Source organism: Symphalangus syndactylus, chromosome 12, assembly GCF_028878055.3.
Source record: "Symphalangus syndactylus isolate Jambi chromosome 12, NHGRI_mSymSyn1-v2.1_pri, whole genome shotgun sequence".
NCBI classification, from domain to species: domain Eukaryota; kingdom Metazoa; phylum Chordata; class Mammalia; order Primates; family Hylobatidae; genus Symphalangus; species Symphalangus syndactylus.
The window spans coordinates 79,464,906-79,489,151 of record NC_072441.2 but is presented as its reverse complement, the minus strand read 5'-3'; the positions used below and the strand labels follow the sequence as shown (position 1 = coordinate 79,489,151).

The 24,246-nt window shown below is 45.6% G+C and overlaps 1 protein-coding gene across 31 annotated transcripts in view; it reads right to left on the bottom strand.

Moving 5' to 3' along the window:
• PIP5K1A (phosphatidylinositol-4-phosphate 5-kinase type 1 alpha) overlaps positions 1-24,246 on the bottom strand; it is a 57,030-nt gene that overhangs the window by 22,138 nt on the left and 10,646 nt on the right. For 9 of the 31 annotated variants that reach the window (XM_063626262.1, XM_063626265.1, XM_063626274.1 and 6 more), the window contains exons 2-4: positions 6,615-6,649; positions 6,488-6,523; positions 3,200-3,280 (exon numbers count right to left, since the gene is read on the bottom strand). In XM_063626262.1, the coding sequence (XP_063482332.1) occupies positions 3,200-3,280; positions 6,488-6,523; positions 6,615-6,649 (152 nt within the window). Of the gene's footprint in view, positions 1-3,199; positions 3,281-6,487; positions 6,524-6,614; positions 6,650-18,608; positions 18,655-24,246 lie in introns of those variants that run through there. The other 22 variants (XM_063626271.1, XM_063626268.1, XM_063626284.1 and 19 more) reach the window with 4 other exon arrangements.

Here is a 24,246-nt window from a genome sequence, read left to right as displayed (position 1 = left end):
ATCACACCACTGCATTCCAGCCTGGGTAACACAGCAAGACTCCGTCTCAAAAAAAAAGACAACAGTGTGGTAAAAGAGCTCCTAACTGAAGAAGAAAGCATGAAAGACTCAAGTAATTTCTGAGAGCAGTATTCAGATTTAGAATTATCAAACTTGGTCAAAACACAAATACAAGAGCCCCACTCTTACAATCCAGGATTCCAAGCCCGTGGGAAAATACCACATCATCTAGATCTTTGCTGTTTGATAACAGTAGCCACTAGGTACACATGGCTATTTAAATTCAAGTTAATTCAAATTTAAAACTTCATTTCCTCAGTCTTACTACCTACAGTTCAAGTGTGGCTACTAGCTACCATATTGGATAGCACAGATACAGCACATTTCAATCACCTCAGAAACTTTGATTAGACAGCTTTGCTCTATTTGCCTCATCCCCGACCTCCGCCAGACATTATTTATATTTCTACTTGGTCCTCAATGGGCAATAAATTACAACTAGTTTTTTTTTCTTGAGGCGGAGTCTCGCTCTGTCATCCAGGCTGGAGTGCGGTGGCGCGATCTTGGCTCACTGCAAGCTCCGCCTCCCTGGCTGACGCCATTCTCCTGCCTCAGCCTCCCGAGTGGCTGGGACTACAGGCACAAGCCACCATGCCCGACTAATTTTTTGTATTTTTTTTTAGTAGAGACGGGGTTTCACCGTGTTAGCCAGGATGATCTCGATCTCCTGACCTCATTAACCACCTGCCTCGGCCTCCCAAAGTGCTGGGATTACAGGCATGAGCCACCATGCCCGGCCTACAACTAGTTATTTTCATGTACAAATAGGTCAAAGGAAAATAAATTGTTAGTTTCTTTTTTTTTTTTTAAGTATCTGCCTCCCCAGTTAGAATAGAAACTCATCTTTTTATCTCAATGTTCAACACATAAAAAGAGCTAAATGGCCAGGCGCTGTGGCTCACGCCTGTAATCCCAGGACTTTGGGAGGCCAAGACAGGCAGATCACCTGAGGTCAGGAGTTCAACACCAGCCTGACCAACATGGAGAAACCCTATCTCTACTAAAAATACAAAATTAGTGGTGGTGGTGCATGCCTGTAATCCCAGCTACTTGGGAGGCTGAGACAGGAGTATCGCTTGAACCTGCAAGACAGAGGTTGTGGTGAGTGGAGATCGCGCCATTGCACTACAGCCTGGGCAACAAGAGTAAAACTCCCTCAGAAAAAATAAAATAAAATAAAATAATAAAAAAATAAAAAAAAAGCTAAATAAGCCAGGTGTGGTGGCTGAGGCCTGTAGTCCCAGTTACTTTGGAGGCTGAGGTAGGAGGATGGCTTGAGCCTAGGAGTTCAAGGCTGCAGTGTGCCATCAATGCACCCACTGCATTCCAGTCTGGGCAAAGAGCAAGATCTCATTTCTTTCTTTTCTTTTCTTTCTTTTTTTTTTTTGAGATGGAGTCTCACTCTGTTGCCCAGGCTGGAGTGCAACGGCGTGACCTTGGCTCACTGCAACCTCCGCCTCCCAGGTTCAAGCTATTCTCATGTCTCAGCCTCTCAAGTAGCTGGGATTACAGATGCCCGCCATCGCACCCAGCTAATTTTTGTATTTTTAGTAGAGACGGGGTTTTGCCATGTTGGTCAGGTTGGTCTCGGACTCCTGACCTCAGGTGATCCACCCGCCTCAGCCTCCCAAATGCAAGATTCCATTTCTTAAAAAAAAAATTTAAAAATGAAAAGCTCAGTGAAAGTAACTGTCATGAGCCACAGAGCCCATTCTGCGGACCGTCAGGTCCTTGATTGAGAATGAGTCAGTCCACCTCTGCTACTTGGGACAATGAAATAGAGAACGAACACAAAATTTACATAGGCCAGAAATAGAACTCCAAGAAATCTTCACATCCCATATTAGACAAACTACAGAGGCTAAATGGGAGACTGAACACTGTCCCTCAGGAAGCCTAAACCATCTGCAAACTAGTCCAGAACTCAAGAATTTGGATCCCTCAAGGATCCAGGATGCTTCTGTTTTCCCTTCACCAGTTCAATTTCCACTTTTTCACTATTACTGCTCCTTTCCAGTCCATTTGATATTCAGAGCTCAAAAAAGCAGATGTTCTAGGTACTATTCGCCAGCTAAATGACTGCCTTTGTGGGGGAAAAAGGGGGTGAGACATGGTCAATCACCCTTGTAACTCCAGCACTTTGGAAGGTTTAGGTAGGAGGAATGCTTGAGGGCAGGAGTTTGAGACCAGCGTGTGCGACACAGCAAGATCATCTCATAAAACTAATTTATTATTATCCACGTGGTGGTGTGCACCTGTAGTCCCAGCTACTCAGGAGGTTGAGGCAGGAAGATCACTTGAGCCCAAGAGTCGGAGGTTACAATAGCCTCCCACTACCTGCTAAGGATCATGCCACTGCAATCCAGCCTGGGTGACAGATTGACACCCTGGCTCTAAAAAAAATTGAAGAGAAAAAAAAATCTGACCTATTGTCTATATTTGTATCAACAGGCTGGGCTGGGACCTGGCCCTCTATTGACATATATCCAGCAATGGACAAAAAGACAGAAAGACTGTGAGAGACATGGTTCCCTGTGGTAAGATAAGAATGGCTTTCATGGTCTTGTTACATATTTATACCTAACAGGGAAACCCAGTTTCTTCGGCTCAGTAAAATAGCAACCAATGCCAGATCTGTTCACTAAATTTTTTTTTTTTTGCATCTCATTCTGTCACCAAGGCTAGAGTGCAGTGGCACAATTTGACCTCACTGCAACCTCCACCTCTCAGGTTCAAGCAGTTCTTCTGCCTCAACATCCCGAGTAGCTGGGACCACGAGCATGTGCTACCCAGCTAATTTTTGTATTTTTAGTAGAGACAGAGTTTCATCATGTTGGCCAGGCTGGTCTTGAACTCCTTGCCTAAAATGATCTGCCTGCCTCAGCTTCCCAAAGTGCTGGGATTACAGGTCTGGGGCACCGTGCCCAGCCAAAAAATTTCTCATTTAAACATTCATATACAAAAAGGAGACAATTTACCCTTTGAGAAATAAATACTAAAGTCTCAGCTGTATTATGTGCAAAAGCTTAGGGTATCAAGAAACAGGACAGTACATGGAGAGTAATTTCAAGGAGACTGAGTTCCCAGAGTAAGCTGCTGAGCTCCTGCAGTAAGATGAGAAGCTTCCATCCAGACACACCTTTTTATATGTTGTCTCTCCTGAGGAATCAACACTTCTATGGCCTATTTTCTTGATGGGCATGCCAGAGGCATAAGGCACCTAGAAGAAGAGTCAAGATTATAATACAATTCCCATGTAAGACACCAAATAGCTACCACGATGGTACATCAAAACAAAATAAACTGAAACAACATATTCTTTCTAGATGAAAAACATTTTACAAAGTCTTCAGAACATCTATCCCATGCAAATATACAGCTATAATGTTGGTTCCCAATGAATTAAGTGGCTAAAAGATCATAGAAGAAAACTCCAAGGGACACATATTTTCCCTTTGGTCCTCAGAAAGAAGACACAGAAAATAAAAGTGAGTATTTTTATTCTTTATTTTTTTGAGACAGAGTCTTGCTCTTGTTGCCCAGGCTGGAGTGCAGTGGCGCAATCTCAGCTCACTGCAACCTCTATCTCCTCGGTTCAAGCAATTCTCTCGCCTTAGCCTCCCGAGCAGCTGAGATTATAGGCGCACACCACCACGCCTGACTAATTTTTGTATTCTTAGTAGAGATGAGGTTTCACCATGTTGGCCAGGCTGGTCTCAAACTGCTGACCTCAAGTGATCTACCTGCCTCAGCCTCCCAAAGTGCTAGGATTACAGGTGTGAGCCACCATGCCCGGCCAGAAAATAAGAGTACTTTTTTCTTTTGAGACAGAGTTTCGCTTGTGTCGCCTGGGCTGGAGAGCAATGCCATGATCTTGGCTCACTGCAACCTCCGCCTCCCGGGTTCAAGCGATTCTCCTGCCTCAGCCTCTCGAGTAGCTGAGATTACAGGAATGCGCCACCATGCCCAGCTAATTTTTGTATTATTAGTAGAGATGGGGTTTCAACATGTTGACCAGGCTAGTCTCGAACTCCTGACCTCAGGTGATCCACCCGCCTTGGCCTCCCAAAGTGCTGGGATTACAAGCGTGAGGCACTGCACCCAACCAAAGGTGAGTATTTTTAAATAGTAGTAGAAATATAGCTGGGTGATGGACGGGCGCGGTGGCTCAGGCCTGTAATCCTAGCGCTTTGGGAGGCGGAGGCAGGTGGATCATGAGGTCAGGAGTTCAAGACCAGCCTGGCCAAGATGGTGAAACCCTGTCTCTACTAAAAACACAAAAATTACCTGGGCGTGGTAGAAGGCACCTGTAATCCCAGCTACTCGGGAGGCTGAGGCAGAGAATTACTTGAAACTGGGAGGTGGAAGTTGCAGTGAGCCGAGATTGCACCACAGCACTCCGGCCTGGGTGACAGAGCGAGACTCTGTCTCAAAAAAAAAAAAAAAAAAAAAAAAGAAAAGCAACATAGCTTGGTGGTGTGGCGTGCACCTGTAATCTCAGCTACTCAGAAGGCCAAGTGGGGAGGATCACTTGAGCCTAGGAGTTTGAGACCAGACTGGGCAACATGGTGAATCTCCATCTCCAACTAAAAATACAAAAAATTTGAGGCCGGGCGCGGTGGCTCACGCTTGTAATCCCAGCACTTTGGGAGGCCAAGGTGGGCAGATCACGAGGTCAGGAGATCGAGACCACGGTGAAACCCCGTCTCTACTAAAAATACAAAAAAAATTAGCCGGGCATGGTGGCGGGCGCCTGTAGTCCCAGCTACTCGGAGAGGCTGAGGCAGGAGAATGGCGTGAACCCGGAAGGAGGAGCTTGCAGTGAGTCATGATCGCGCCACTGCACTCCAGCCTGGGTGACAGAGCGAGACTCCGTCTCAAAAAAAAAAAAAAAAAAAATTTGCCTGGCGTGGCGGCGTGCATCTGTAATCCCAGCTACTCAGGAGGCTGAGGCAGGAGAATCACTTGAATCCAGGAGGCAGAGGTTGCAGTGAGCCAAGATCACACCACTGCACTCCAGCCTGGGCGACAGAGCGCGACTCTGTCTCAAAAAAAATAAAATAAAAGAGGCCAGGCGCAGTGGCTCACACCTGTAATCCCAGCACGTTGGGCGGCCAAGGCGGGTGGATCACCTGAGGTCAGGAGTTCAAAACCAGCCCGGTCAACAGGGTGAAACCCTGTCTCTACTAAAAATACAAAAATTAGGTGGGCATGGTGGCATGCACCTGTAATCCCAGCTGCTTGGGAGGCTAAGGCAGGAGAATTGCCTGACCTGGGAGGCAGAGGACATAGTGAGCCAAGATTGAGCCACTGTACTCCATACTGGGCAACAGAGCAAGACTCATTTCAAAAAAAAAAAAAAAAAAAAAAAAAAAAAAAAAGGCAAGAGGGAGGAGTAAACCAGTATAGCAGTCTAGAAAGTTATCCCCAAGAGCCAAGATGCCAGAGCAACAGACATGAAGTTACTCTTCATGACATCAATACTCATTAGGTTTATAAGCCAGAAGGCTGAGAGACTAGTGGAAACAGGATGCCACAATTTTTTTTTGAGACAGGGTGTCTCTATCACCCAGGCTAGAGGGCAGTAGTGTGATAATGGCTCACTGCAGCCTCAACCTCCTGGGCTCAAGCAATCCCGAGTAGCTGGGACTATGCTGTGCACCTGGCTAATGTTTTTTTTTTTTTTTTTTTTTTGTAGAACCAGGGTCTCACTATGTTGCACAGGCCTGTCTCGATCTCCTGGCCTCGAGCAATCCTCTCACCTCGGCCTCCCAAAGTGTTAGGATTACAAGCATGAGCAACCATGACTGGTATTCAAGTTCTATTCTTTTAGCCAAGGCCCTTAGTACCAGAAAATTCTCAGTATATCACCTGACAGATGCTGGAAGATGTTCTGAGAGAAAGTCTGAAGTCCCAGGTCAAAAGGGCCTGCATTCTGAGGCCCCTTTCACAAAACCCAGGGGAGATGCAAGAAGTGAGGAGAGGATTAGCAAATACTCCATGGGAAGAAAGTTGAGCAAAATGGCGACATTCTGGACAAAAAAGAGAAACTTGGGAAACTAATAGCTTCTGCATGGCTAAAAGTTCTTCATATTCATCGAAGATATGCAATCAGGAGGCCGTAACAGCAAAATAAAGAAAGTGAGCTTTAGTGTCAGACTGCCTGGGTTTGAATCCCAGCTTTACTAATCCCACTTAATAACTATATAATCCTCACTTCCTTCATCTGTAAAACAGATAACAGTATTTGCCTCACTGTAGTTGTTTGAAGGATTAAATAAGAATATCTTAAAGGGCACTTAGGTACAGTATTTACTTTTTGGTACATATTGCATTTGGTACATTAAAAATGCTCATTAAATGTGAGATATTGTTAATATTTAAAATAAACTACAATAAAAGATGAGTTGCATAATTTCTAGCCTACCGATGAGATGTTAGAATCCTGTCTAGCTTCCAAGACCTAATTAGAGAAAAAATAAAAATGTCATAAACAGGTTCCTTCTATCCCAGAATTAAGGTTTTAGTAACCATTGTATCAATATGAAACTCACCTCAGATGCCATGGGTCTCTTGACTCCAGATGCTGCTAGGGGAAAAAAAAAAAACACAATCATAAGAGTGCATCACATACTCACATCTCTGTCAAGCATACTGAAAGCATCAGAGTTTGAGTCAAACTAACCATGAGTATAAACTCCTGCCTCTTGCTCAGTGATACCAGATCCTTTTGGATAGCAACTGTGTATGTCCCTCTCTCCTTCTCCATACTCACATAGGCCTCGTGCATATTCCATTTTTATTCTAGACCCCTTTCTTACTCAACTATCCATATTTTCTCTGGGAAATATAACTTTTTCTTTTTTTCTTTTTTTTTTGAGATGGAGTCTCACTCTATCGCCCAGGCTGGAGTGCAGTGGCATGACCTCAGCTCACTTCAAGTGATTCTTCTGCTCAGCCTCCCGAGTAGCTGGCATTACAGGCGCCTCCTACCACATCCGGCTAATTTTTGTGTTTTTAGTGGAGGCGGGATTTCACCATGATGGCCAGGCTGGTCTCGAACTCCTGACCTCAAGTGATCCATCCACCTCAGTCTCCCAAAGTGCTAGGATTACAAGCAAGAGCCACCGCACCTGTCTCTTTTTTTTTAATTTTTATTTTTTAGATAGAGTCTCGCTCTTGTCACTTTTTTTTTTTTTTTTTTTTGAGACAGAGTCTCACTCTGTTGCCCAGGTTGGAGTGCAATGGCACGATCTTGGCTCACTGCAACCTCCACCTCCTGGGTTCAAGCAATTCTCCTGCCTCAGCCTCCTGAGTAGCTGGGATTACAGGTGTGTGCCATCACGCCTGGCTAATTTTTTGTATTTTTAGTAGAGACAGGGTTTCACTGTGTTAGCCAGGATGGTCTCGATATCCTGACCTCATGATCCACCTGCCTCGGCCTCCCAAAGTGCTGGGATCACAGGTGAGAGCCACCACACCCGGCCTTTTTTTTTTTTTTTTTTGAGATAGAGTTTTGCTGGTCACCCAGGCTGGAGTGCAACGGCACGATCTTGGCTCACTGCAACGTCCTTCTCCTGGTTCAAGCAATTCTCCTGCCTCAACCTCCCCAGTAGCTGGGATTACAGGCGCCTGCCACCACACTTGGCTGATTTTTGTATTTTTAGCAGAGATGGGGTTTCACCATGTCAGCCAGGCTGGTCTCGAACTCCTGACCACAGGTGATCCACCCGCCTCGGCCTCCCAAAGTGCTGGGATTACAGGGGCGAGCCACTGCGCCTGGCTAATTTTTGTATTTTTTTAGAAGAGATAGGGTTTCACCGTCTTGGCCAGGCTGGTCTTGAACTCCTGACCTCGTGATCCACCTGCCTTGGCCTCTCAAAGCGCTGGGATTACAGGCATGAGCCACCATCCCCGGCCATTACATGTGACGCAAGAGCAAAGTCAGGCTCACAGCAAGGTTTAATTTTCAATTTACCTAGACCTTCATGAAATTTTAATTACCATCTCAAAGAACACGGTTCCTGCCAAAACCCTCAGCTGCCCCATCCCCCAACATACCCACATGCTTGTGCACACTAGCAACTATGGAATCTGATTCTCAATGAGGTAGTCTGTATGCTTTCAGTTGAAAATAAAAATGCTGATTCTAGGCTCTTTGGTCAGTGCCTGGCCTATCCTCTCTTTCAACCCAGAGGAAAACGTTTAGAAGAGACCAGGCAGAACCAAAAACCAGCATCTGCTTCTACTCTGGTAGTTACCACCTAGAAAGTAAACTCCTCTGTATGCAAAAGTCACTGAATAAAGTTAAACAAGAGAAAAAAAGCAGGTAAGTAATTTCAATGCAGAGTGGCTCTGAAACTTTCTACTCCCTAAAAAGTTCTACCTTGCTACCTTTCCTAGTTTTATCACACAAACATGTAGCTCTAGGGCTGCTACACTCTTGCAAAATACCTAGAATAAAGATGAGGCAATGTCGTTCCATAGAATTTTGGTGCCAGCTTAGCTATCTGCGACTGCAAAACTGGGACTAATTCCAAGAGCACGCAGGGTGATGATGCTATTAGGGTCTAAGTAATAATACTCAGACCAAGTGACAAAGAGAGGAGCAGAATCAGGACGCAAAACCTACTCTCTTCCTTGCCTAAAGTTTTGCCCCTATGGCACACATCAGAGATCCAACCTGCCAACGAACAGAAGAGAAAAGTATCATATCTATTTTAAATCAAAAAAAGGAAAAAATACATATATATGTAATTTTTTTTTCCTTTGAGACACGGTCTCACAATGTCACCCTGGCTGGAGTGCAATGGTGCAATCTCTGCTCACTGCAGCCCCTTCCTCCCAGGCTCAAGTGATGCTCCCACCTCAGCCACCTGAGTAGTTGGGACTACAGGCGTACACACCATGCCCAGCTGATTTTGCTTTTTTTGCTATTATTCTTTTTTGTAGATATGAGGTCTCACTATGTTGCCCAGGCTGGTCTCAAACTCCTGGATTCAAGCGATCCTCCCACCTCAGCCTCCTGAGTCACTGGGACTATCAGCCTGCACCACTGCACCTGGCTGTTAGCCAGAATTTTTAAAGAGAATGAGATTCGGCCGGGCGCGGTGGCTCACGCTTGTAATCCCAGCACTTTGGGAGGCCGTGGCGGGCGGATCACGAGGTCAGGAGATCGAGACCACCGTGAAACCCCGTCTCTACGAAAAATACAAAAAAATTAGCCAGGCGTGGTGGCGGGCGCCTGTAGTCCCAGTTACTCAGAGAGGCTGAGGCAGGAGAATGGTGTGAACCCAGGAGGCGGAGCTTGCAGTGAGCCGAGATCACGCCACTGCACTCCAGCCTGGGCGACAGAGTGAGACTCCGTCTCAAAAAAAAAAAAAAGGAATGAGATTCATCCCTATAGATAAAACCAGAATACTGTTCAACAGAAAATGATGTTTTCTAGGCCGGGCGCGGTGGCTCACGCTTGTAATCCCAGCACTTTGGGAGGCCGAGGCGGGCGGATCACGAGGTCAGGAGATCGAGACCACGGTGAAACCCCGTCTCTACTAAAAAATACAAAAAATTAGCCGGGCGCGGTGGCGGGCGCCTGTAGTCCCAGCTACTCGGAGGCTGAGGCAGGAGAATGGCGTGAACTCGGGAGGCGGAGCTTGCAGTGAGCGGAGATTGCGCCACTGCACTCCAGCCCGGGCGACAGAGCGAGACTCTGTCTCAAAAAAAAAAAAAAAAAAAAAAAAAAAAAGAAAATGATGTTTTCTATTGTCTTTGTGAAAAACACTGTAGGTATACATTATCATTTTGTAATCCATACCCATGATTTATATATATCATTATCTTTTTGGGTAGAGAGACAGCATTAAAATGTACTCTTCCCTAGAAGAAAATATTTTGTCTGAGAATCTTGAGACCTGCATTTCCCAATCTAAGGCAAAACTCTCAAAGGGCATTATTCGAATGCCTTTTATTATCTTCAGTCTACACTTGAAAGTGTGGCATGATACTATAAGAGAGGAGAACCTATTACTCAAGGGTGGGTATATAGGTAACAGCTTGGCTATAAATGCTGACAGCTTGGCTATAAATGCTACAGAGAAGGTCCTAGGCCAGCTTCTCCATACTGGCTCAATTTTAATACATCTCAGCCTTAGTTCAATGCCAAATTATTCCTGCTTTTTTCTCCAACACTCAGGCATCTCCACATTCTCTCATTTCTCTTTAATGCTATTAACACTAAACTGCAATGCTGATATATTTTTAGAAAGGTTATTTCTCTCCTATGACCGAACAACTTATGTTTGTATAAACACTTTGGAAGCCTACAAATATATCTCATTTGGCCCTCAAAAAATACTACAGGGTTCGGAAACTATTTTAATTAAGGATTTAAGAGAGAAATAACCAAATGGAATGTGTGAAACCTGTTAGGGCTGATTAGAAAAAAAGAAACCATAAAAAGACATTTCTGAGAAAAGAGTCTTGAGAAGCAAAGTTAAATAATTATTAATTTTATAGATGTGACAATACCACTGTAGTTATATTATACTTTCCCATCCTCATCTCTAAAAGATTCCTTAAGTGTATTAATACGTTCTAAAGTATTTAGGAGTGAAATCCCATGAGGACTGGGCTTGCTTTAAAATATTCCAGGGAGGTAGAGGTAGAAAAATGGAGAAGTATAGATGCAAGAAGATTGGCAAAATGCTGTTATCAAAGCTAGGTAATAGGCCAAGCAAAGTGTCTTACGCCTGTAATCCCAGCACTTTGGAAGGCCAAGGCAGGTGGATTACCTAAGGTCAGGAGTTCGAGACCAGTCTTGCCAACATGGCAAAACCCCATCTCTACTAAAAACACAAAAATTAGCTGGGTAAGGTGGCGGGCGCCTGTAATCCCAAATACTTGGAGGCTGAGGCAGGAGAATCGGTTGAACCCGGGGAGCGGAGGTTGCAGTAAGCCGAGATCACACCATCGCACTTCTGCCTGGGCGAAAGAGTGAAACCTTGTCTTAAAAAAAAAAAAAAGCTAGGTGGTAAGTATATGGAGGTTCATTATACTATTCTCTCTACTTCACGTGCATCTGAGGAATTTTATAATGTAAGCAAAGGAAAAAAATACCACAGAAGAAAATAAAACAAGTCTGGATAATCAAACTTCTTGATCTGAGTTGGCTTTTTAAAAATAGAGACAGGCAAGCTGGGCGTGGTGGCTCATGCCTGTAATCCCAGCACTTGGGGAGGCCAAGATGGGCAGATCACAGGGTCAAGAGATTGAGATCATCCTGGCTAGCAAGGTGAATCCTTGTCTCTACTGAAAATACAAAAAAGTAGCCAGGCATGATGACACCACCTGTAATCCCAGCTACTCGGGAGGCTGAGAAAGGAGAATCACTTGAACCTGGGAGACAGAGATTGCAGTGAGCCGAGATTGCGCCGCTGCACTCCAGCCTGGGCAACAGAGCAACACTCTGCCTCAAAAAATAAATAAATAAATAAAAACAGAGACAGGCATTGAGCACAGTGGCTCACATCTATAATCCCAGTACTTTGGGAGGCCAAGATGGGAGGATTAATTGAGCCCAGGAGTTCGAGACCAGCCTGGGCAACATAGGGAGACCCCATCTCGGCAAAAAAAAAAAAAAAAAGAAAAAAAAAAAGGAAAGAATATGTAAAGACAAGGTTTAGCCACGTTGCCCAAGCTGGTCTTGAATGCCTGGGCTCATGCGATCGTTCCACCTCAGCCTCCCAAAGTACTGGGATTAGAAGCATGAGCTGGCTGGGCGCGGTGGCTCACGCTTGTAATCCCAGCACTTTGGGAGGCCGAGGCAGGCATATCACGAGGTCAGGAGATCAAGACCATGGTGAAACCCCGTCTCTACTAAAAATACAAAAAATTAGCCGGGCGTGGTGGCAGGCGCCTGTAGTCCCAGGCGAGGGAGAGGCTGAGGCAGGAGGAGAATGGCGTGAACCCGCGAGGCGGAGCTTGCAGTGAGCTGAGATCACGCCACTGCACTCCAGCCTGGGTGACAGAGTGAGACTCCGTCTCAAAAAAAAAAAAAAAAAGAAGCATGAACCACCGCACAAGGCCTACTTTCCAATTTTCTTTCTTTTTTTTTTTTTTTTTAGACGGAGTTTCACTCTTGTCGCCCAGGCTGGAGTGCAATGGTGCAATCTTGGCTCACTGCAACCTCCACCTCCCGGGTTCAAGCGATTCTCCTGCCTCGGCCTCCCAAGTAGCTGGGATTACAGGCACGTGCCACAACACCCAGCTAATTTTTATTTTTTATTTTTTGTAGAGATGCGGTTTCACCATGTTGGTCAGGCTGGTCTCGAACTCCTGACTGCAGGTGATCTGCCCGCTTCAGCCTCCCAAAGTGCTGGGATTACAGGCGTGAGACACCGGGGCCAGCCCTCTTTTCTTTTTTTTTTTGAGACAAGAGTCTTGCTCTATCGCTCAGGCTGGAGTGCAGTGGCACGATCTTGGCTCACTGCAACCTCTGCCTCCTGGGCTCAAGTGATTCTCCTGTCCCAGACTCCCGAGTAGCCAGGATTACGGGTGTGCACCACCACACCTGGCTAATTTTTGTATTTTTAGTAGAGACAGGGTTTCGCCATGTTGGCCAGCCTGGTCTGGAACTCCTGACCTCAAGTGATCTGCCCACCTCGTCCTCCCAAAGTGCTGGGATTACAGGCGTGAGCCATTGTGCCCAGCCTACTTTCCAATTTTCAAGCTAAAACCACTTATTACAGATCAATAACCACTTATATTAGAACAAAATCATTCAGAAAGAGATTTTTAGTCCAATTTTTAGTCTAATCCCTTTTAGTATAAGGACACAGAGGAAGAGGTTAAGGAATGGGCTCAAAATCAAAGCATAGGCAGTGACAGAGCCAAAACTAGAACCCACATTCATGATCCCTAATTCAATACTTTCTTCTGAATAATCTCTGGCTTTTTTTCTTTTCTTTTCTTTTCTTTTTTTTTGACACACAGTCTCACTCTGTTGCCAGGCTGGAGTGCAGTAGGGTGATCTCAGCTCACTGCAACCTCCACCTCCCAGGTTCAAGCAATTCTCCTGCCTCAGCCTTCAAGTAGCTGGGACTACAGGTGCACGCCACCACGACCAGCTAATTTTTGTATTTTCAGTCAAGACGGGGTTTCACCATGTTGGCGAGGATGGTCTCCATCTCTTGACCTTGTGATCCACCCGCCTTGGCCTCCCAAAGTGCTGGGATTACAGGCATGAGCCACTGAGCCCGGCCTCATCTTTGGTTTTTAATTTCCTGGCCACCTAGAAAACAGGTGGAACAAGAAAGCACCAATGGAACTAGAATGCTCTAACTAAATAAATCTCAGATTTGCTAATGGACAATATGAACACATATTCTTCCCTCAAGGTACCCCCTCTTTTTCCTTGAGACAAGGAAATGTTTCATTTTCACTGATAGGATTAAGAGTACAGTTGTCCTCCTTCAGGTCCTCTCAAGGAAATTAACAACACTGTTCCTCTAGCAACACTCATCAACATCATTTGCAAAAAGAGTATCAAAGTACCTTTCTTTTAGGGAGATTACCTTTGTTCTGAATTAGGCAATGCCAGTATTCTAGAAGAGCAGAAACTTTCAAGTCTGATACTTGAAAGCGCAGTTTCACAGTTTTACAGACGTTAAGGTCCTCACTAGCATAGAAAATGCCTTTTTGTCTTTGTAACAAGACATTAACAATTTTAACACCGCCAGGCACAGTGGCTCACGCCTGTAATCCCACCACCTGGGGAGGCCAAGGTGGGCAGTGGATCACCTGAGGCCAGCAATTCAAGACCAGCCTGGTCAACATGGTGAAACCTCATCTCTATAAATACAAAAATTAGCCGGACGTGGTGGCATGTGCCTGTAATCCCAGCTACTTGCGAGTCTGAGGCAGGAGAATTGCTTGAATCCAGGAGGTGGAGGTTGCAGTGAGCTAAGATCGTAACACTGCACTCCAACCTGGGCAACAGAGCAAGACTCCATCTCAAAAATAAAAAATTAAAATAAAAAAAAACAAAAAGAAAAAGAGAAAGAAAAAACAGTTAGCCAGACATGGTGGTGTCTGTAGTCCCAGCTACTTGTGAGGCTGAGGTGGGAAGATGGCTTGGGCCTGGGAGGTCAATGCTGCAGTGAGCTATGATCATGCCACTGCACTCCAGCTTGGGTGACAGAACAAGACCCTGTCTCAAAATACATAAATAAATTAATACATTAATAAAATTAAAATGCTTCTGAAAGAATGAACAATAATTCCACCTACTGTACACAAAAGAGCTCAGAATTTTGTTGATTTAGGAAGGCTAAGGTCAGAAGGAGAAGTTTCCTTCTGTACTACTCTCTCCTTCACCCCAAGGACTCCTGGTTCAGACAGTAATAACAAATATTTAACCCGGTTTTAAGTAAAGTTAGTTCACACACAGACTTTCAAATTAGTGAAGGGAGCAGCAGCACAGTGGGTAAGAATGCAGGCTCTGAAATTTTCAGAACACCTGAAAATCTATATCCCAGGGAAAACAAAACCAAAAAAAGAAAAAGAAATCAGAACACCTAGGTTTGCTAGGTTTGAATACTAGATTTAACATTTACAGCTGGGCACAATGGCTTAAGCCTGTAATCCCAGCACTTTGGGAGGCCTAGTGGGTGGGTCACTTGAGGCCAAGAGTTCAAGACCAGCCTGGCCAACATGGAAAAACTCTGTCTCTACTAAAAACACAAAAATTAGCTGGGCGTGGTGGCATGCACTTGTAGTCACAGCTACTCTGGAAGCTAAGGCACGAGAATTGCTTGAACCCAGGAGGCAGGGGTTGCAGTAAGCTGAGATCACAGCACTGCACTCTAGTCTGGGTGACAGAGCAAAACGTCTCAAAAAAAACCACATTTACTAAGTAGGTAACCTTGGGTAGGTTGGTTAAAATTTCTCTAGAGCAGACTGGCTACCTTATCTATAAAATGTGGAAGTAACAACATGTAGTTCATAAGGTTGTAATGAGAATTAAACAAGTTATGTATAGGCTTAATCTATAATAAATGCTCTATTTAATCTACAATAAATGCCTATAAATTCTAGCAATTATTATCAATGTGAATTATGAAATGCCATCTACAGGACAGCAAGGGTCAGGGGAAATGAGAGGTACAACAGAAAGAGAAAAGGAAAAGAGTTGAGACTGGTTTACTGAAACAAAAGGAAATGAACATGAAGTTACAGGAAAATTTCAAGGGAGAGAAAAGGTAGTCACTGATTCATAATATACTGAAGAATTCTGAGAAAAGATACTTCTATGTTAGGATAACATCTTTTTTGGAGACAGTAGTGAGATATGGGAGGCAGAGTGAAATAATGCTTGTAAGGCATCCACAGCCTTCTTAGAAGACCATGAACTACCACTCCAAGAAGTCTGCAACTGTTTTTTTTTTTTTTGAGACGGAGTCTTGCTCTGTTGTCCAGGCTGGAGTGCAGTGGCGCAATCTCGGCTCACTGCAAGCTCCGCCTCCCGGGTTCATGCCATTCTCCTGCCTCAGCCTCCCAAGTAGCTGGGACTACAGGCACTCGCCACCACGCCTGGCTAATTTTTTTGTATTTTTAGTAGAGACGGGGTTTCACTGTGTTAGCCAGGATGGTCTCCATCTCCTGACCTCCTGATCCACCCGCCTCTGCCTCCCAAAGTGCTGGGATTACAAGTCTGCAACTGTTATGGGGAAGAGGAATTGGCTGCTAGTTACTGTAAGGAGCTCATGCTTCTTTAGCACAGATACACATCAGATCTACCTCTCTTATGGCTGACCCCACAGCACAGAAAGTTGAAACCTAATAAGGAAAAACAGAAAGTTACCACTTACTCCTGGGGTCCCATCTGCTTACAGCATGACAAGCATAGATGTTTTTAAAACTCTTAAGTTTAAAATTATGAACTGGACCTGGTCAGATTCCTAGCACCATACTGTGAAATGTGGAATGATTCTTTTGTAATTCTAGGTAAATGTTCAAAAAATGGCAGAAGGAGAAGCCTCTGACACAAAAATTCTAAGAGCAGTCACAAAACTTGTACTTCAAGTCATTTCACTCTGGAGTGAATTCAGACAGCAAAACATTTCAGGTATAAAGTTCCTCTGCAGCCAGACTTTTATCTTTTAAAAAAGAATGCCGCAGTGGCTCAAACTTTTAATCCCAGCACTTTGGGAGGCGAGGCGAGATCACCTGAGGTCAAGAATTCACAAGACCAGCCTCCTGGCCAACATGGTGAAAACCCATCTCTACTAAAATACAAAAAGTAGCCGGTGCAGTGGCAGGCGCCTGTAATCCCAGCTTCTCAGGAAGCTGAGGCAGGAGAATCACTTGAACCCAGGAGGCAGAGCTTGAAGTGAGCCAAGATTGCCTTTGCACTCCAGGCTGGATGACACAATGAGACTCCTTTTCAAAAAAAAAAAAAGGCGGTCGGGCGCGGTGGCTCACGCCTGTAATCCCAGCACTTTGGGAGGCCGAGGCGGGCGGATCGTGAGGTCAGGAGATCGAGACCATCCTGGTTAACACGGTGAAACCCCGTCTCTACTAAAAATACACAAAATTAGCCGGGCGCAGTGGCGGGCGTCTGTAGTCCCAGCTACTCGGGGGGGCTGAGGCAGGAGAATGGCATGAACCCGGGAGGCGGAGCTTGCAGTGAGACGAGATTGCGCCACTGCACTCCGGGCTGGGCGAAAGAGCGAGACCCCGTCTCAAAAAAAAAAAAAAAAAAAAGGCCGGGTGTGGTGACTCACGCCTGTAATCCCAACACTTTGGGAGGCCAAGGCAGGAGGATCACCTGAGGTCGAGAGTTCGAGACCAACATGACCAACATGGAGAAACCCCATCTTTACTAAAAATACAAAAAAAAAAAAAAAAAAAAGTTAGCCAGGCGTGGTGGCGCCTGCCTGTAATCCCAGCTACTCGGGAGGCTGATGCAGGAGAATCGCTTGAACCCAGGAGGCGGAGCATACAGTGAGCCGAGATCGCGCCATTGCACTCCAGCCTGGGCAACGAGAGCAAAACTCCATCTCAAAAAAAAAAAAAAAAAAAAAAAAGAATGCACAGGCTGGGCGTGGTGGCTCATGCCTGTAATCCCAGCACTTTGGGAGGCTAAATCAGGTGGATCACTTGAGGCCAGGAGTTCGAGACCAGCCTGGGCAACATGGCAAAAACCGGTCCCCACTAAAAATACAAAAATTTAGCCAGGTGTGGTGGCGCACGCCTGTAGTCCCAGCTACTCAGAAGGCTGATGTGGGAGGATGGCTTGAGCCCAAGAGGCAAAGGTTGCAGTGAGCCGAGATCACACCATTGCGCTCCAGCCTGGGCGACAGTCACAAGGTAGGTTTTGTTTGAGGCTCTTCCACTCCTTGAGGGCAATTTGGTACTAACTTGCAAAAAGCCAGCCGGGTGCTGTGGCTCACGCCTGTAATCCCAGCCCTTTGGGAGGCTGAGGCAAGCGGATCACTTGAGGTCAGGAGTTCGAGACCAGCCTGACCAACATGGCAAAACCCATCTCTACTAAAAATACAAAAATTAGCTGGACATGGTGGCGAGCACCTGTAATCCCAGCTACTAGGGATGCTGAGGCACGAGAATCGCTTGATAATAGGTGGCAGAGGCAGCAGTGAGCCGAGATGGGGTCACTGCACTCCAGCCTGGGTGACAGAGTGAAACTCCATCTCAAAAAAAAAAAACAAACAAACAAAAAACAAAAAAACAGAAAAAAACAAAGCAAAAAGCCTTAAAAATGATTATGTACAATCTGACCAAGTACTAAGTTATCTTAAATTAGTGAAGCGAACAAAGATGTATATACAAGGATATACAAGGATTACAGCAGTGTATATAAAACTATAATTGCACAGATCCCATTGTTGGAAAGAAGCTAAATGAACAATAGGGAACTGATAATATACATCGTGGCGTAGTCATAAAATGGAACACTATATAACCATTATTTTTATGTATATTTATGGATGTCAATATGTTGAGTGGAAAAAGGTCAAAAAATTATATAGTATACTACAATTTTTTATAAAAACTTTATCTATAAATTCACATGTACTTATATACATAGAAAAGGTGCACAAGATTATGTACCAAAATGTTAAAAGATGACCATTTCCTGATAGTGGGAATAGGCTTATTTTGTAACTTTAAATTTCTGTTTTTCCTTACCTATATAAACTATACAAATATTTTAATGTGTATATTACATAATTTAACAATTAAAGGAATGGCTTTACTGTCATTTTCTTTGCTTAATAACCCATTTTTCCCAGTAAACCACTACTCAACAGTCCCACACACACAAACCACCACTCTCCCCACACACACATTAACTCAAGCTCATTACAATCACGTTATGCTATTGCAAAGGAACAAGAAAAAATATGAAAAGAAAATGCCAGAAACGCTGCTGACAATCCTAAGCTAAAAATAAGTATAAGTCTTATGTTCTCATACCCTCTTTCTCAACTACATATTACTTTCAGATGCCTATACAACCTGAAACATACCTGTATCAGCACATATAAGAGATTCTCTCTTAAAAAGGGAACCATATCCCTCAGAAATCAACAGTCTCCTATAAAACAGGGATACCCAATTTCAGCATATCTCCTGGATGCCAAGACTTCAAAAATATTAAAGAACTAGCTTCTAAATTATGAAAATAAGCTAGGAAATCATTAATGTTACTAAAATAATTCCAGAACAGCAGAACCAGTCAAGTCAAATGCCAAAGTGAAAACAACCCAGTCAATTCTTGCTAAATACAATGTCAGGCCTACTTTGGACACACTGCCTATAAGGTAGCCCTGCTCCACAAGGAGCAGTACCACAAAAAAATACAAATTTTATTTTTTAAAAAAAGGCAGGCTGGGCGCGGTTGCTCACATCTGTAATCCCAGCACTTTGGGAGGCCAAGGCGGGGTAATCATGAGGTCAGGAGATCGAGACTATCCTGGCTAACACGGTGAAACCCCGTCTCTACTAAAAATAAAAAATAATAAAAAATAAAATAGCCGGGCATGGTGGCAGGCGCCTGTAGTCCCAGCTACTCCAGAGGCTGAGGCAGGAGAATGGCGTGAACCTGGGAGGCGAAGTTTGCAGTGAGCCGAGATCACGCCACTGCACTCCAACCCAGGCGACAGAGCGAGACTCTGCCCCCACCAAAAAAAAAAAAAAAGAGAAAGAGAAAGTCGGCCAGGCACGGTGGTTCACGCCTATAATCCCAGCACTTTGTGAGGCCGAGGCGGGCAGATCACGAGGTCAAGAGATCAAGACCATCCTGGCCAACATGGTAAAACCCTGTCTCTACTAAAAATACAGAAATTGGCTAGGTGTGGTGGCGTGCGCCTGTAGTCCCAGCTACTCGAGAAGCTGAGGCAGGAGAATCGCTTGAACCCGGGAGGCAGAGATTGCAGTAAGCAGAGATCACGCCATTGTACTCCAGCCTGGCGACAGAGCGAGGCTCCATCTTAAAAAAAAAAAAAGGAAGTTGAATCATCACACCATGTCACAGAAAATTTTTCTGAGTAACTCTGTACCCGTCCTAAGGAAGCATTCCATTTTGGTCCTTGGCCCCACCTTTAATTGTGTTTGTGGTGAAGAGGTACTGGGGAAGCTGATTTCTAGTCACTTGGCAAACACAACTATGATTCTTCATAAATTTACTTGCTACTACCCAGCCACTGGAGACTAATATTCACTATTGAGAGGAAGGAGAAAATGTAAAGGAAGTGAAAATCCATCAGTATAATTCTGAGAAGTGTGAAAAAAGCAAACTTCAGAATGAGAAATGAGCTGAACTTTAAGATGGTTTCAAACTCCTGGCTTCAACTGATCCACCCACTTCGGCCTCCCAAAGTGCTGGGATTACAGGCGTGAGCTACCACACCAGCCACAAAGATGTTTAAGAGATAACTTAAAGACATAATGTAAACAAAATATCTTTTTTTTTTTTGAGACGGAGTCTCACACTGTCACCCAGGATGGAGTGCAGTGGCGTGATCTTGGCTCACTGCAAGCTCTGCCTCGCGGGTTCATGCCATTCTCCTACCTCAGCCTCCCGAGTAGCTGGGACTACAGGCGCCTGCCACCATGCCCAGCTAACTTATTTTTTATTTTTTATTTTTAGTAGAGACGGGGTTTCACCATGTTAGCCAGGATGGTCTCAATCTCCTGACCTCGTGATCCGCCCGCCTCGTCCTCCCAAAGTGCTGGGATTACAGGCGTGAGCCACCGCATCCGGCTTTTTTTTTTTTTCTTTTTCTTTTTTGAGACAGAGTCTCGCTCTGTTGCCCAGGCTTGAGTGCAGTGGCACGATCTTGGCTCACTGCAAGCTCCGCCGCCCGGGTTCATGCCATTCTTCCGCCTCAGCCTCCTGAGCAGCTGGGAGTAGCTGGGACTACACACGCCTGCCACCACGCCTGGCTAATTTTTTGTATTTTTAGTAGAGATGGGGTTTCACCGTGTCAGCCAGGATGGTCTCGATCTCCTGACCTTGTGATCTGCCTGCCTCAGCCTCCCAAAGTGCTGGGATTACAGGCATGAGCCACCACGCCTGGCCAACAAAATATCTTTTAAGTTTTTTGGTCTTGAGACAAGGTCTCACTCTGTCACACAGGCTGGAGGGCAGTGGCAGGAACACAGCTTACTGCAGCCTCAACCTCTCAGGTTCAAGTGATTCTCCCCTCAGACTCCAGAGTAGCTGGGACTACAGGCACACATCACCATGCCCGGCTAATTTTTATATTTTTTGTAGAGACAGGGTTTCACCATGTTACCCAGGCTGGTTTCAAACTCCTGAGCTCAAGCAATCTGCCTGCCTCAGCCCCCAAAGTGCTGGGACTACAGGTATAAACCACTGTGCCCAAATAGTTCTGAAATGAGTTCTCCTCACCCTAGTGTGTGAAACAAAACAGAGTTGGCCTTAATAGTACAGCCTCTCCCTGCACTTTCAGAGCAGAAGCATTTCTGTCAGAGATGCAATGACATCATCTACTGATGAGAAACCAAGAAGCAGTGTGTGACGGACTCTAATGTTTGAAATAAACATATAATTTGGGGATGCTAAAGGCTAGCCAGATATGCATTCCTCAGACAACTGGAGTTTTGCCCAAACAGGTCATAGGGAAACAATCCCTGAGGTCCAATTTAATTACCTACCAACATTATTACATAAATATGTCAATAAGCCCGGGCACAGTGGCTCACGACTGTAATCCCAGCACTTTGGGAGGCCGAGGCGGGTAGATCACCTGAGGTCAGGAGTTCGAAACCAGCCTGGTCAACATGGCAAAACCCGTCTCTACTAAAAATACAAAAAAATTAGCCGGGCATGGTGGCGCATGCCTGTAATCCCGACTACTCGGGAGGTTGAGGCAGGAGAATCACTTGAACCCAGGAGACGGGAGACTGCAGTGAGCCCAGATCATGCCACTACACTCCAGCCTGGGCAACAGAGCGAGACTCCATCTCAAAAAATATGTATGTATGTCAATAGTTCCTACATAGAGCACAAAGAGATAAGCAGCTTTTTCGGAATTAAAATGCTAACTCTCAGTGGACTTTTGGTTGATAAAGATGGAGAGCCACACCAAGCAGGATGGCTCATGCCTGTAATTCCAGCACTTTGAGAGGCTGAGGCAGGAGGATAGCTTTAGGCCAGGAGTTTGAGATCGACTAAGCAATATGGTGAGACTGTCTCTACTTAAGGAAAAAAAAAAAGCAGTGTTGTGGCCCATGCCTGTAATCCTGAGTAGGCTGAGGTGGGAGGATCACTTGAGCCCACGAGTTTGAGGCTACAGTGAGCTATCATCATGCCATTGTACACCACCCTGGGTGACAGACTGAGATCCAGTCTCGAGAAAAAAAAAAGTGGGGGGGTCAGGGAGGGCAGGCGCAGTGACTCACACCTGTAATCCCAACACTTTGGGAGGCAGAAGCGGGCAGATCACCTGAGGTCAGGAGTTCGAGACCAACCTGGCTAACATGGCAAAACCCTGTCTCTACTGAAAATACAAAAATTAGCCAGACATGGTGGCGGGCACCTATAATCCCAGCTACTCGGGAGGCAGAGGCACAAGAATCTCTTGAACCCAGGAGGCAGAGATTGCAGTGAGCTGAGATTGCGCCACTGCATATCAATCAGCCTGGGCAACAGAGCAAGACTCCATCTCAGAAAAAAGAAAAAAAAAATGCAGGCCAGCCAGGTGCGGGGGCTCACGTCTGTAATCCCACCACTTTGGGAGGCCGAGGCGGGTGGATCACGAGGTCAGGAGACCGAGACCATTCTGGCTAACATGGTGAAACCCCGTCTCTACTAAAAAATACAAAAAATTAGCTGGGTGTAGTGGCGGGCTCCTGTAGTCCCAGCTACTCTGGAGGCTGAGGCAAGAGAATGGCATGAACCCAGGAGGCGGAGCTTGCAGTGAGCCAAGATCCCGTCACAGCACTCCAGCCTGGGCCACAGAGCGAGACTCCGTGTCAAAAAAAAAAAAAAAAAAAAAATGCAGGCCAGTAGCGGTGACTCACACCTAACTCCAGCACTTTGGAAGGCTGAGGTGGGCAGATCACGAGGTTAGGAGTTCAAGACCAGCCTGGCCAACATGGTGAAACCTCATCTCTACTAAAAATACAGGCTGGGCATGGTGGCTCACACCTGTAATCCCAGCACTTTGGGAGGCTGAGGTGGGCAGATCACCTGAGGTCAGGAGTTCGAGACCAGCCTGACCAACATGGAGAAACCCTGTCTCTACCAAAAATACAAAATTAGCCAGGCATGGTGGTGCATACCTGTAATCCCAGCTACTCAGGAGGCTGAGGCAGGAGAATCGCTTGAACCCGGGAGGCAGAGGTTGTGGTGAGCCGAGATCCTGCCATTGCACTCCAGCCTGGGCGACAAGAGCAAAACTCCATCTCAAAAAAAAAAAAAAAAAAAAAAAAAAGGCCGGGCACGGTGGCTCACGCTTATAATCCCAGCACTTTGGGAGGCCGAGGCGGGCAGATCACGAGGTCAGGAGATCAAGACCACGGTGAAACTCCGTCTCTACTAAAAATACAAAAAAATTAGCCGGGCGTGGTAGTGGGCACCTGTAGTCCCAGCTACTCGGAGAGGCTGAGGCAGGAGAATGACGTGAACCCAGGAGGCGGAGCTTGCAGTGAGCCGAGATTGCACCACTGCACTCCAGCCTGGGTGACAGAGCGAGACTCCGTCTCAAAAAAAAAAAAATTAGCCAGGCATGGTGGCATGCGCCTGTAATCCCAGCTACTAGAGAGGCTAAGGCAGAATTACTTGAACCCAGGAGGTGGAGGTTGCAGTGAGATGGCATCATGCCACTGCACTCCAGCCTGGGCGACAGAACAAGACTCTGACTTGGGCGGGAGAAAGAAAAAAAGCAAGACCCCTTACAATATAATAAAACAAAAACAAAATCTACCCAGTTATTTGCTGGATTATCTGAGGCAATCTCTCTGGTCCTAGTTAACTTGCAATACTGAAAGACACTCTGTATGCCTACAGGTGGGGGACACAAATTGTTCTTCAACTGAAAATACTCTTGAAATGTCAACCTGCCTCCTGAGAAGTACTGTTGAACACATAGCTCTAAGGAAGTGTGTTTAAAAAAAAAAAAAAAAAAAAAGCAGCGGCCCGGCACGGTGGCTCACGCCTGTAATCCCAGCACTTTAGGAGGCTGAGGCGGGCGGATCACGAGGTCAGGAGATCGAGACCATCCTGACTAACACGGTGAACCCCCCCCAAAAAAAAAAAAAATACAAAAAGTTAGCCGGGCATGGTAGCGGGCGCCTGTAGTCCCAGCTACTCGGGAGGCTGAGGCAAGAGAATGGCGTGAACCCGGGAGGCAGAGCTTGCAGCGAGCCGAGACTGCGCCACTGCACCCCAGCCTGGGTGACAGAGCGAGACTCTGTCTCAAAAAAAAAAAAAAAAAAAAAAAGCGACCATTACAACACCCTTAATAATGACTGGATCAAGCCAATTAAGAAAACCAAGCCACGGCCAGACGCAGTGGCTCACACTTGTAATCCTAGCACTTTGGGAGGCTGAGGCAGGTGGATGCGGAAGTCAGGAGTTCGAGACCAGCCTGACCAACATGGTGAAACCCTGTCTCTACTAAAAATACAAAAATTAGC